Raw genomic sequence first — 14,201 nt, 5'->3', positions numbered from 1 at the left:
CAGAAGGCCTGGATATGAATCTGTGTAACCTTAAACAACTCGCTTGCTCTCTCAGAGGTGCAGTTTCCTTGCAGTTTCTGAGTCTCTCTACCATCCCCTTTCCCCAGTCCCCAACACTGGTCATTGACACTAGATGAAGAGGCGTTATCTAGATCATTATCTAGATGAAGAGTCAGATAAAAGCTGACACATTTATCCCGAAACAACTAGGTCAGTGGCCCACAGCACAAGGGAGTTAGGGTCAGCCTCCTCTCAGCATGACGAGCTTCCTGAGGTCCATTCCAGAGAAGAGCACAACCTCCTCAGAGACAGCACCCCACAGTAGCTCCATACCTGCTCCCACACTGACACATTCACTGCATTCATTCACTGAATCTTTCCGGCCTCTCCCGTGTGCTGGGCATTCACTGTTTTAGGCACTGAGGATCAGATAGCCCCACAGCCTGGTCAGGAAATGAGACGCCTAATTATTCAGCATGAGCGGAGCTCTGATGGATGTGTGTATGGTAGGGTTTGGGAGCACAAAAGCAGAAGCAGTGAACTAGGCCAGTAATGGGATGGGAGAGGAACCGGAGAAGGTTGTCACTAGCCAGAGACTTGTGAGTCAGACCCTGAAAGGGGACTGAAGGGAGGCCCCCTGGTGGCCAAGGAGGAGAGGGCAGCGCAGGCCGAGGGAACAGCATGTGCACAAGTAGAGAGCATGCATGGTTGGCTAGACAGTCACGCCTCATTCCGGCTGGAGATAGGAGCTGCAGGGGTGGGTGGCAGAAAAGAAGGCCAGAGTAGGCAGGATCCAAACCTCGGAGCCCGCTGAATGCCGCGCCGAAAATCTTGGTTTAAAATAATTGTCAATGAACATTGAAGGTTTCCTTTTCAGACTCCACATCAGGTCTCTCTCTTTGGCTCTCTCAACTCAATCTGGCCTAGATTCTACCTTAACGGAGCGGGACCGTCCAGAATTCACACTCAGATCCTCTAAGCTTTCAGTTTAGTCTCTATTAATCTCCTCCCTTCCCAAAGGGAAAGAGAATCACAAAGCATAAATAGTAACAATAATGACTAGACGGATATGGTGCTTAAAAGCCCTGTTATCAAATGAAGTCACAATTGACAGCAAAATAAACTCAATGCTTTCACAAAAATAAGCTTAAAGTAGCAACCGGGTTAAAATAATTAAAGCTCTAAACATAGCAGTTGCATTAGAGCTAAATTCAATTTTATTTACGAGGCAAAATATAATTACATTTAAATTTGAGGGAACAGAATTTAATTCTTATTAATGACAGAAAGACTGAGTGAGATGCTTTAATGCCAGAGAAATTGTCTTATGTTCATGGATGGGAGAGAAAATTAGATTCAGCATTGAGCATTCTCCACTGTTACAAGTCTCATTTGTGTACCTGGAATTGTTCCTTCTCTGAGAAGCATTAGCTTCTCAGCCCAGAAAGCACAGCACCGACATCCAATTAAACATCAAAAGGAAACAATCAAGCTAGGCTATTTCTGTATAGGTATGTTATAGGAGGGGAAACTCAAGGTTAGAATTTCTCCGGAGGAATAATAGCCATTGAAACTTGACATTTCCTGTACCCCTTCACAACAGCGAGTGACAGCCTAAAATCAAAGTTCAGAATAATAAATATCGAGGAGATTGACACTGGCATAGAGAGGAAGGGAAGTGTCAGAGGGAGGCATGGAAGAGCCTACCAGTTGCCTGGGAGGTAGTGTGGAGGTTTAGACACAATGAGATGGTCAGTTCCTAACATTTAATCAAAGACTGGAAAATTGGGCCCAGACAAGCATGCTGCTAAATACTGCCAGAGTTGAAGGTTGCTAAACCAAGAGCTGGCAGATTTGTAATTTAGTAGAATTTCCCCTGACAGCCCTGGAACGTTTTCTGTCAGAATTGGATCTCTTCAGTATGCAAATATAAGCCCTCCTGAAATTGGGCTTCAGAATGAAGTTTTTATTTGGATGCCCAAGCTGATATCTTGTACAAAATCTCTAGTTGTCTTCCTGAATCAAACTGCTGTTATTATAACTTGTAATCTAAAAAACCCTGTTCTTTCAATGGAAATTTTATATTTTACAGAGCTCCTTCATGTATGTGCTTCATTATTTATTCAAGCAGCAAATACATTAACCTCTGACATTGCAGATGGTGTTACTCCCAGGAAACCAGGGTCCGGAGAACTCGGGTGACTTGCTCAAAGACACTCTGAGAAAACGATGATTCACTTCCAGGTTTCTCTGGCTTCAGAGCCCGTGTTTATCCCCTGCACAACTCTGCCATTGGTTATTACCAAGGTTTGTGCCGAAACTGCCAGTAAATCAGATATCAGGTTTTGGATAGCACTTCATTCAGTAACACTGCCAGAGGAACCATGTAAATTGGATCATGACTTTAGTGTACTAATATTACTACAAGGGTTTCAGAAAAAGAGTAATTGCTCTCAACCGATGGTCAGGGAAGCTTCTTGGAGGAAGTGGAATTTAAGGTGGTGTTGGAGGTTAGATACGAGTAGGTAGCGATAAAAGGAAGAGGCAAGCAACTTGCAGCAGCCAATTGTAGAAGTCAAAGATTTGCAACATATACTAAGATGGGAGATCAGGACATTTTCTAGGAAAGATGAGTAGCTTGAAGTGGCTTAGCTTAGGATGTTTGTGGCAGTAGTAAGAGGGGGAAAAGGTGAGGGAAGCCAGCATGAATAATCTTGAAGGAGTTTAGGTTTTTTCTGTCTTTGGGAGCCACTGAGAAGTTTCAGGTGGAGGTGTGACAAGGTCAGGTTTGGTTTTAGAAACCTACTCTATTGTCAGCGTACAGTTGGAGGTTCCTGGGGGACAGCCAGGTGGAAGTGTCCAGGAAAGAGTTAGATAGATGAGCTTACGACTGAGTGGAGAAATGAGCCTTTTACAAAAGGTTATTAGGGTCAGAGATTGTTGGGAAGAGAGTGTGACATCAGCTGTCTCTTCGTTTCACCCAGCTGGGACCTTTTAGTGGGGATCTGGTTGTGTTCCAGTCCTGGCTGAAAATACACATCCAAGTCACATTATTTGGCTTCCTTGCTCACTGGTTCTTTCCTGACTTGTTATCCTTCTGCAAAGTCAGCTCCTATTTGGAGGCCTCCTCCAAGCTAGGTTTGAACTCCTCTAATCAGGAAGCCAGATATTCTCCAATTAAGAGGAGTAGCAGTGGCTTACTGCTTCCTGTGGTAGGTGCTTTGTAAAGACTTGAAAATCTAGTCCTGGGGGAATAGATGTGGAGACCTGCTCTGCACCCACATACTGGAATCCACTTTTCTGCTTGGTTTGAAAGCTCTCCAAGCTCCTTGAATGAGGTGAAAGGCCGTGTGGTTTCCAAGGCTCATTAACTTTCTGCCATCTCGATCCGTGGAACAGAGCCATGGCTTGAAGCAGCTCTGACTCTCGGGTGATGGGGAGGGAAGTTGAAAAGCACAGGAGAGTAGCTTGGGTTTGGCCTCAGTGTCGAAAGGAGACTAATTACTGTAAGGAAGTCAGAGGTTCCTTTCCTGTACCTTCTTCCCCTGCTGGCTTCTTCCTGAAACCTGCACTGAGACTAAAAGGCATCTGTCCAACTTAGTGAGGGAGGGAGGGAGACAGTGTGAGTGCCATACCTTCAGAATGCTAATTTGTACAAAATATAGGGAGATCTGGTCTGCGGGAGAAAAAGTTAACTTTTAATTAGCCTACTGTGTGCTGGGCATGGTGACTGGCATTGTGCTCATTTACACACATAGGCAGACTTGAGTTTCTTGTGGATATGAGTAATTTCATATAATCTCGTATCCTCAGCCCCTAAGCATATCTGGCACAGAGTAGATGCTCAGTATATTTGTAAATCTGTTTCAAAACTCTGTTAGATAGACATCATTATGACCATTTTATAAATGACAAAAATAAGGCTCAAAGCGATGCAGTATTTGTTTCACATAGCTAGGAAGTAGCAGAGCAGGCAGTTACCTGATTCCAAGCCTCTGCTCTGTGAAAAATCACAGAATCTTGAACAGTTACGTGGAGCACTCTGTCCTCTACCACTGGAATCTGGCAATACAGATACAGTCAGAAGACATGTTTCCTGTGTAAGACTCACAGGGGAATGCAGAGATTAATTTGATGATGGCAGGGTTCTCTAGACAACTCAGGTAGACTAATAACCCTGAGAAAAGAAGATCCACATAAAAGTGCTTTGGGAAGGCAGAAGGTGAAACTCCTTCCAGTGGCCAGGAGGGGACTTCAAGGAGGAGGTGGCACTGGAGCCAGAACTCAAAGCACATTTAGATTTGAACACATGAAGATCACGGTAAAGGAGCCCAGACTATGGAAATGGCACAGGCAGAAGCACAGAAGAGGGCCAAAGAGTGCAGCGACCACCCTCTGGCAGCTACTTGTCCAGCTGCACCCTTACATTGACTGTTTCCCAAGGTAGCCAGCAAGTTCCTACTCAAGTACTGACATGCACGTCACTGTGTGGCATAGGATAAGGTACTGCCTAGATAGGCCCTAGTTTTCCCATCTAGAGAATTCTCTTCTGACCATAAAGCCTGCTCCTCTAGTTTTCCTCTTTTTCTTTCCTTTTTTTTTTTATTTGCTGATTTCTCTGTTTTATTTTTAAATATATCACCAATATTGGGAAAATATATAAATGCATTTACAAACGTAAATCCAAATAACTTGAAAGTTCCCCTCAAAGTCTGGCTCATGGAGCACAGTACATTAAATCTCAAGTCTGTCCTAGCCCAAAGCTTTTCTTTTTATTTTATTTTTTTATTTTTTTTGTTATACTTTAAGTTCTAGGGTACATGTGGATAATGTGCAGGTTTGTTACATATGTATACTTGTGCCATGTTGGCGTGCTGCACCCATCAACTCGTCAGCACCCATCTACTCATCATTTACATCAGGTATAACTCCCAATGCAATCCCTCCCCCCTCTCCCCTCCCCATGGTAGGCCCTGGTGTATGATGTTCCCCTTCCCGAGTCCAAGTGATCTCATTGTTCAGTTCCCACCTATGAGTGAGAACATGCGGTGTTTGGTTTTCTGTTCTTGCGCTTTTTCTGCCTTGACTCTAGTCCACCTAAAGGAAATCTCCTGGCCAGAACCAGGCCACTTCCTGCCCAGTGCCAGCTCTCTCCTGGCTTGATCTCCTTCTTCATTTTCTGCTCTTCCCCTGGACCTTCACTCACAGCTCCCCTGGTCTCTGTGCCTTTATTCCACATCCACCTTGCAAAACCCAGGATCATTTTAACCATTCACCATTTCTGATCTCACAGCTGGGCTTCTGAATGCCACTAAGCCAAATCACATCATGCTCATGATCTTTAGCCTCTCCTGGGCCCTCCCAGCTGCAGTTCTTGTACTTTGTGAGTTCTCACTCTCATTCGCCAAAGGGGCTCTTTCAAACGTCCACATCTATTCACCAGCACCGTGCTCCAGGGAGGTTCCTGCCTCCTACCTCACTGAGAACGCTGAGGCCAGTAGCTCAGTGCAGCCCCGTTATCCTGCCTGCTCCCCATACAGCCTGTGTCCCACATGACTCTCTGATCCCTCTACCCAGAGGGTGAAGTACCCACTATGCCCATCCCTCTGATTGTACTTCAGAAACAGTCCTCTCTACCTCTTGAAAGGCACCTCAGTTGATTATCCCCTTGCTCCCTCCAGTATCTTCAACCTCTTCTTTCCCTGATGCTTTCTAGCACATAAACATGAAATAGTTGGGACACTTAGATGGCCTGGTGACACACAGCTGGTTAGGTGATTACACATTTGGGTGGATGGACAGATAGTTGGACTGATGGATGAGCAGACAGATGAATGGAGGATGAACAGACAGATAAACAGACAAACAAAAGGAAAAGTGCTTAATACAGTCAGCACTGGGTTGAGGTGAGAAAGGAAACTCAAACACTGATTCCAGAGATCTTAGAGTCTAGCTGGGGCTATGATCTAAGATGTAATTAGCAATCGGAGGATACACTCATATGGCATCTGAGGTATTGTCTAAACCTGATTCCACAACTCATAGGTCAAAAACCATGTGAATCACAGTGACCTTTCATTTCTAGCTCAAGCTGTTTCCTCAACTATGATATGGGAGTGAAAGAATCATTGCAGGACTATTGTGAGAATTTAATGAGTTAATATTTGTGTTCCAACAACAACGGTTACAGTTCTGGAACATTGAAGGTACTTCATTTTCTTATTTTTGCCTCAAATGCTGACTATTGGACTCTAAGTATGCCAGAATTTCTGATAAACTCCCCCAGTTATGCAGTAACTCAGATGAGCTAGTGATAAAACAAAAAATCATGTCAGGAATCATTTAAAATTAACCATCTTTTAAAATTTCTTAAGTTCACTCTTGGAATCTCAGGTCCTCAGCAAAATAGAACAATTGTACTTATCTCTTCTAGTGCTAAATGCAGACTTATGAAAGGACTTCCCAGGAGGTCCCAGGGGGCCAAGACTCTGTTTCCACATGACTGGAATTTTAGAAACAGCTTCATTTGCACCTGTTCCTTGCTTAGCAGGAAGGTGTGCAGATCTTTGGGTGGGGGCCCTTCTATCCCTTACTTGTATCAATTTTGAGCATCTTTCCAAGTAGAAGAAATTTTATGGGAAAATTATGCATAAATCTCTCCCTTTAGGAGAAAGGCACAGATTCCCCTACTAGCTATTTTAATGAACAGGATTGTAAAGTAAGTCCAGACAAATTAAAACGTAGCTGCAATAGGTCCCAGGCTTCATCTGGGCTTGCACGGGGATTAACATCTAATGAGAGGAGCCTGGGGCAGCTTTTCCTGTACATATACATTTTTTGGCTTAATTAACCAAGAGCCTTTTCCCTACCCTTTTGCCTCTTCTTCGTGTGTTCACCCCCTTCCACATCATAGAAAGAGAACAGGTGTGACTTGGGCATTAGCATGAAGAAGATGTGTCTGTGGGTGTAAGGACCAAGGCATTGTTTTAAATTACAGAGTTCACACATAGAGATTGGAGAAAATGAGTTTCTAAGAAGCTTAGGCACAAAGGACACTGAACCTCTACGTGAATATATTTAACAAAATAACTTGTATACAACATGGCACTGAGATAGAGTCACATCAACTGACATCCACCTCTTCCACTGAAGCTTTTTTCATTCATCTATTCTTTCAGCAAACATTTGTTGAAAGCCATGCTGGGCCACACCTGGTACTAGTGCCAGGGAACCACATTGGACCTTCCCATCAGGTGGGCTTCCAATCTAGAGAGAAGACAGTGCACGGGTGAGGCAGGGAAGAGGTGGGGTAGGGAAAGTGTGGTGCTATGGGTTTGACTTTCTATAGAGGAAGAGTTCACGTGTGGCTAGGTTCATCTCCAAGGGCCTGTACAGTTCAGTCAAGAGCTCTGTAAGCTTGGAATAGGAATTTTAGGACAGTTGGAGATTTTCCCCTGATTTTGAGAGGAAGTCCAGGCTACAAATACAAATGGCTTCTACCTTGGTTTTGATACTCTTGGCTGATGATGCCATGCTAGGTGACCAGAGGAAGAACATGCTTTTCTACTAGTAGCCCCAAAGTTTGAGACTACTACTAGAAAAGCAAATGTTTCATTCTTTAGGAACATGTTCCTCTGCTGGGTGACCTGGAGCTGTGCTGATGGAATCATCTTAGGTCCTCATCAGTCATATACACAGCATAGTGTACATACAGCTTTTAATGTAAACTATTTCCTTCAGTTGTCACCACTCATCCTAGAGGGGGACCATTATTACTCTCTTCATTTTAGGGGTAAAGAATTATGTCTCAGAGAGATTAAGTTCCCCAAGGACCCACAGCTAGGAAATTGGGGAGTCAGAATCTGAACCCAAGTCTACCCTATGGCTGTGTACTTCTAGTACTTCAAAAGATTCCTCCCAGTCCCCAGCCCTCCAACATTAATTCAGAAAGCTCTGATGTTGGTCATGTGAAAGCCAACTAGCATTTCTCAAACCCTCCCTTGTTATTGGGTATGTTGTGAAAGTCAGAATTCACATCTGATCTTCTAAGTTTAGTCTAGTGTACTTGCCACTACATTTCATTTCCTTTCTTATAAAAATGTGTGTCTTTATGATATCTTGAATATGTGCCAGGCACTATATTAGAAGCTATACTTTCATTCATGCTAAATTGATTTAGGTTATATCTGTCTGCCATGCTAGAATGTAAACTCTTTGAGGTCAGGAAAAAATTCATGCCTGTCATAATCACCATGGGATCTCCAGTGCCCACTGTGGGACTTGCACACAGGGAGCATCCAAGAAATCAACCAAATGAAAGTAATTCCTACAACAATCCTCCAAAGTATAGTAGTTGATGTCATTCCCTTTTACATAAGGGAACCTGTGACTAGGAGAGGAGCCATAACCCACATTTCACAAAGGACCACTTACGTTATGTAAAAGACATATGAGCTGTCAAATTATATCTGCTTTAATGTCAAAGCAGAATCTGAGAAGGAAAAATAAAACAGTTCCTTTTGTTTCAAGGTATTTGAAAAAAAGAAACTATAGGGACCATGACTTGAGGCCAAATGATAAAGTAGCATCACAAGTTTCTACTCTCATCTTGAGTCTGTGGGTCTCTCCACTCAGTCAGATGGGCCTATCTGCAGAGAACCCGAGAGCTCCCAGGCTGTGTTACCGTCAGTTAGCACCCCATAAACATCGAGGTCGCCCTGCTCAGGCCCCTTCCATTAAAACGTGTAAGAGCTCACAACCCAGCTTGTAAAGGGCTGGTGGAGGGGTGCCCAGTCACCAGGCCACTTTAACTTCATGCCAGGAGAGCACATCTAGTGTAAACTGGCAAGGAAGTGGAGTGTTTGGATGGACAGAGCCATAGTCTCCAGATGGGAAGGGTAAGACTAAGTGCCTGGGAAACTCTGTGTAGAGGATCTCATTTCATCTCACATATATCAGGGTCTGACTTGGATATAACAAAGGATAAGCAGGGCCAGAAGTGGCAGGAGGTGGGGATCTGCTGGAAAAGCTGAGAGTTTTCCTCAAGCGGAAGCCCACCCATGACAGGTCTGCATTCTTTGCCTGTTCTGAGGCTTCATTTCCTTATCTGTAAAATGCTTGCCTTGAAGTACTGTTCCAAGGGTTGTCAAAACAGTGAAAGACACTAGAGGATCACATGCCCTTGTAGAATGTCTTCATGCTATCTGGCCTCAGTATCCACACCACCAAGAAGGATAATAGCCAGGCATTCTCACAGCCTTGTTGTTGTAGTTCAATGAGAAATTGTCCATGAAGAGTGCTTTGCAAACTGTAAAACTTGATGTGAGCAATAGTTAAACAAAAAGTGGCTTTCCCACATATTACCTCATTTGATCTAACACCAACCCTATCAAACTGGTGAAGTGGGAATTATTAACCCCATTTTACAGAAATGGAAAGCAAGGTTCAATGAATTACATAATTGGCAGCTTGCAGATTGCCCAGCCAGTAAGTGGCAAAGCCATGGGTAGATCAGACCTGTCTGATCCTAAGTACCGTGTTCTTTAATTCATTGTACGTAGAAAAAAGGTGCAGGCATGAGTCATAGCTGTAGGTTATTTGGATAATCTTTTGAATGCCAGTACTAGTTTGTGCTTTATCTGGACTGTGATCTCTTGGTGGGCAGAGATTATATCTTATTGACCTCTGTATTTCTAGCACCAGGTACAGTCTCTGGCGTATAGTAGGCATGTGTGGATATTATTAGAAGAATACATGAATTAGTATGAATTTATCAATACCTACTATATATAAGGTAGGAAGAAGCCTCTGAAGTGGTTGCCCTCATCATCGCCACTTTGCAGAGGAAGAAAAGGAAGCTTACAGCTATTGAGTAGGTCGTAGAGCTAGCAGAACTGAGATCTGGAATCACATCTGATTCCAAGTCTTACTATCTTTCGTCCATACTGTTTCCAGGTGACTTAACAAAGCAATGAAGTACGTTTTAGCTAAGACATGAAGTCTGGAAGTTGATTGTGGGGAAAAGCCTGCCTCTTCTCTTGGTCCCTGATGGGCTCCATGTTGTCTGCTGCCTGAAGACACCATGGCTTTGGCCCCAGCAGCCTGCCCCTCTCCTGGCTCACACCTCAGTGAATAGTATGCTTTCTGCTGTTTACTTTCACACCATAAACCACCACCTGGAAAAAAGTGCTGAGTAAACTCAAACAAATACTAAGTTGATTTTTCATCTCTCCCAGGGCCCTCAAGGGAAAGTTCCAGCCCTGACCCCAGACTCAGCCTCCAGAGTCACCAGGAAGTCATTGCCCTTTCAGTGTTGTGCAGAAGAAATGGGAATTACAGAGACAGGACCTAGGATGTCCTGGGGCCTGGAGATTGTCATTCTTTATCTTGAGGCAAGACCAAATGTTGTCTATGTGAGCAAGAAAGGAAAAGAGCTTAAACAACATCCTAGGGGGCTGCTTGACATAGCTCCGCAGCCCTGTCCTCACACGGGACCGTCTCATACAGGCAGGTCGCTAGAGAGAAACAGACAGGTGGGCCTGGCTGGACTTTTCAGCCAGGCTAAGTGGGGTGTGGTGAATGAATGTTTACCATTCTCAGGCGCCTGTAGCCTCAGGCATACCATGATTCATCCATCATCCAACGAACCTTAATAAGAGGTCTATTCTATACCAGGATCTGTGCTTGGTACCAGGGATAGAGGTGATCAAAGGAATTAGACCAGCCTTGGGTTCCTAGTCTGATGATAAGACAGACACAGAAACAGAAAACCACTCTACCATGTAAAAATGGGAAGGAAAGAAACAAGTGAATAACCCACAGGGTGAATTACAGGAGATTTCTCAGAGGAGGGAGTACTTTTCAGCCAGTTCTTGGGGGTAGATTACCCTGTCTAACAGGGAGGGTGCTCTGTGATAGAATCCCACATTCTTACAGCCTGAAGGGATCTTAAGTACCATTAGGTTCCAGTGCAATAGATGAGGAAACTGACACCCAGAAGAGAGGAAGTGACCTCCCCAAAGCCACACAGTAGATCAGTGGCTGAGCAGGCATAGATGTCACAAACCTCCTAGGCTCCTTGTCTAAAGTTCACTGTGCTGACCTCAATTCAGGAAACCTTTCTTGGGTTGCTTGATCTTTGTCGTGCCTTTTTGTCATCCACTTCACTGGGTGCTCTCCAGAGCCCAGTTAGGTCAGCAAAGGGCTGCTGCAAGGTGGCATCATGCAGCTCACACTCTCCAGACAAGGAACTGTCTGACAGGATCAGGAACTCTCCAGACAGGAACTGTAGCTCAACGAAGTCAAGGGACCTGCCCCAGGTCACACAGCTTAGAAGCTCCTGAGCCTGGCATAGAACCCAAGTCCCTGGCTCCAGGTCAGAGATATCCCTTCCCACTTTACGGCTGAAGAATCTGATGTGTTACTGCACATAATAAGTACCTCCCTTTTGAGGTAATGTGCTTGGCAGGATGTCTGGCACAGGAACACAACGTACATGGTAACTGTTACTATTTTTTAAATTCTCAAACATTTTATTCATTGTCTTATAGGTTGGTAGGAAGGTCTGATCCCCTGAGACCTAATTTTGTTTTCTTTTCTTTTTCAAAGTAGCTAAGATATTAGTAGCTTCTAAACCAAGCGTGCAGCTTGGAAGGGAGATGAGCAAATACACCTTGACAGAGGTGCCAGCTAATTTAGTCTGAAAGAAATGAAAAGGGTTGAGATTTTCATGTGAATTTGAAGCATGTTGGGCCACGAGGCATGAGAATCAAGTCAGTCTCTCTCCATCAGAGCCCTGGCAGAGAGCTTCAGTGGATGTGGTTGCTCAACCTGTTTCCTAAAGAGCAGTTGTATTTTGGAAGACTTTACCACCTCCGCCTGCAGTAAGCATGAAGCTGTTGCTGACCTGGAGCCTGAGGGGCTTGTGAATCAGGCCCTGTGTGTTTTGCACCATCTCACAGATGGACTTTTGTGAAGGGCGGGCAGCTCCACTCTGGCTATGAAGGGCCCCCCTCCAAACCGTTTGCTTTGGATCTGAAACCCCATTTAGATGGTTCTTGGAGTTGGGGTGAGGAAGCAGGAAGCTGAAAGAGAATAAACCCAGCAAAAGTACAGAACAAACTGTAGGTTTTGGACAACAACCCAGAGAATACTCACGGGATTGGAGTTCAGCCTCCCTCCCGCACCCCAACCTCAATCAGAGTCCAGGCAGTCATGAAATGCAGGCCCCAGAACTCATCACGTGCCCAGCCAGACCACAAGCACTTCATTTGGCGACGGGGACTCATCCATACTTTGTTTTCACACATAACCGGTTTTTAATTACATTTGACTTTTCCTGACATCTGTTCAGAAGGCCAGTCCCCTTTGGAACGGGCAAGCACAAAGGCAGGGACAGGCTGGCAAGAGGGAGAAGCAAATTGAGCAGAGCCCTACAATCCCTCCTCTTTTGGTGGGGAAACAGGCACAGGACAGGTTCTGCCCAGAGAATTGTTCTCATCCGAGGGTCATTGTCCACGGAGATTAGTCTCCCGAACCTCTGGAATCCCGATCTGTCACAGATGCCCAGGTATGTAGCCAAGTGTGACTTTGGTTTCCAATAATAACTTGCTCAATACTTGTTGTTTTTCTCTCTCCTCCCTCCCCTGTCCCTCTGGCCACTGCCTCCCACTGCCTCCCCTCCTGGCCCTGGTGTCCTCCCTCCTTCTGCTCCTCCCCACAGAGATCTGTGCTGCCGACTGTGGCGGCCACGGCGTGTGTGTAGGGGGCACCTGCCGCTGCGAGGATGGCTGGATGGGGGCAGCCTGCGACCAGCGGGCCTGCCACCCGCGCTGTGCGGAGCACGGGACCTGCCGCGACGGCAAGTGCGAGTGCAGCCCTGGCTGGAATGGCGAACACTGCACCATCGGTATGGCGGGCCGAGGCCCCCGGGTACCTTCTCTGGTCTGCAGGACACCTTTGTGTGTCGGAGCATTTCAGGGCCAGCCTGGGCCCTCATCGCATGTGGGGATGGGGAAGAAAGTCCTTTCATCTGGAGGCATTACGACTGGCATTTCCTAGCCATCGGTTAGATTTAAACTCACAATTTGGTGTTTTAAACCTTATTACTCCCAATTTCCATTTCCCAGGGCCTGGTTAGCTGGTTAGCACACCTTGCTCTTTAGCTCCTTCCAGGCTAAATGCAGTGTGGCTCTGTGTCAGGGAGCTCTGTGTTCAGGAATTAGGCAGATGAGCACTTCTTAGCAGCTATGGGCAAGCCCCGTCAACACTCTGGAGCCTCAGTTTCATCACTCGTAAGATGGGGATAATAATACATGTGAAGACCTTAGCAAAGGCTGGCATGCAGTGGAGTGCCCAGTACATGCAGCCATTATTATCCAATGCATTATCTTGCTAGGATGGCTGGGGCTTAATTCTGAGCCCTCCATGCCCCCTGGGCTCCTAGGTCAGAATTCCGCAAGAGGTCTGGAATCCTGGGGGAGAGCTCCCCACAGGCCCTGAGGCCACATCTGGAGTCCCTTAGGCCTGGGATCTTCCCCCATCCTCAGTTTCCATCCTGTCTGCATTTGTCTCCTTTCCCCTCCCTTGGGGGCTCCTCGGCACCAGCTCCTGCTGAAGCGGCTCTGAAAACAAACTGATCACTTCGTTCCCTTCTTTCTGCCTTTCCTGCTGGTTTTGTTGATTTTAAACTCAGCCTGACGTTTTGCTTGGTTTATTATCCTGGAATGAGCACTCACCAAAAGCTCTTTATTGAATCAACTGGTTTGTGTATATATATGTGTTTTAACTTCTTCCCCTTCCGTTTTTGTTTTTTGTTTTTTGTTTTTTTTAATGAAGGGTCTGTGATCAGATGGTGAGCACATGGCTTTAGAAGGCAGGATTCCAGGTGCCTTTCTGGCTCAGAAAGTGACCTCTTGGGTCTTAGAGAAACTGGAAGACAAGCCCCACAGCTTTGGAGAGACAGAGGAATTTTGAGGAAACAGAGCTACCTCTTACCCCTTGAGGGTTTTTTTTAGTCTTCGTTGTTTTCGTTTTGAAGCCTAACATTAGGTTATATCCTTGGTCCCTGCCCCTGAAACATCCCTGGTTTTGGTCGTGGAGCACCTTACATTTATTAATATTAATAATAATGGCTTCTGATTTTTAAGTATTCACAACATGCTGAGAGCTGTGCTAAGAACTTTAGCTGCATTATTTTATCC

The 14,201-nt window shown here is 45.3% G+C and overlaps 1 protein-coding gene across 1 annotated transcript in view; it reads left to right on the top strand.

Moving 5' to 3' along the window:
* Nucleotides 1–14,201, top strand: part of TENM4 (teneurin transmembrane protein 4) — a 787,121-nt gene that overhangs the window by 645,897 nt on the left and 127,023 nt on the right. Inside the window, exon 16 of the mRNA XM_025357209.1 lies at nt 12,722–12,907. Within this exon, the coding sequence (XP_025212994.1) occupies nt 12,722–12,907 (186 nt within the window). The remainder of the gene's footprint in view (nt 1–12,721; nt 12,908–14,201) is intronic.

The sequence above is a fragment of the Theropithecus gelada genome, chromosome 14 (assembly GCF_003255815.1).
Source record: "Theropithecus gelada isolate Dixy chromosome 14, Tgel_1.0, whole genome shotgun sequence".
Lineage (NCBI taxonomy): Eukaryota > Metazoa > Chordata > Mammalia > Primates > Cercopithecidae > Theropithecus > Theropithecus gelada.
The sequence above is the reverse complement of the archived record's forward strand: the minus strand, read 5'-3'. Positions and strand labels throughout refer to the sequence as shown.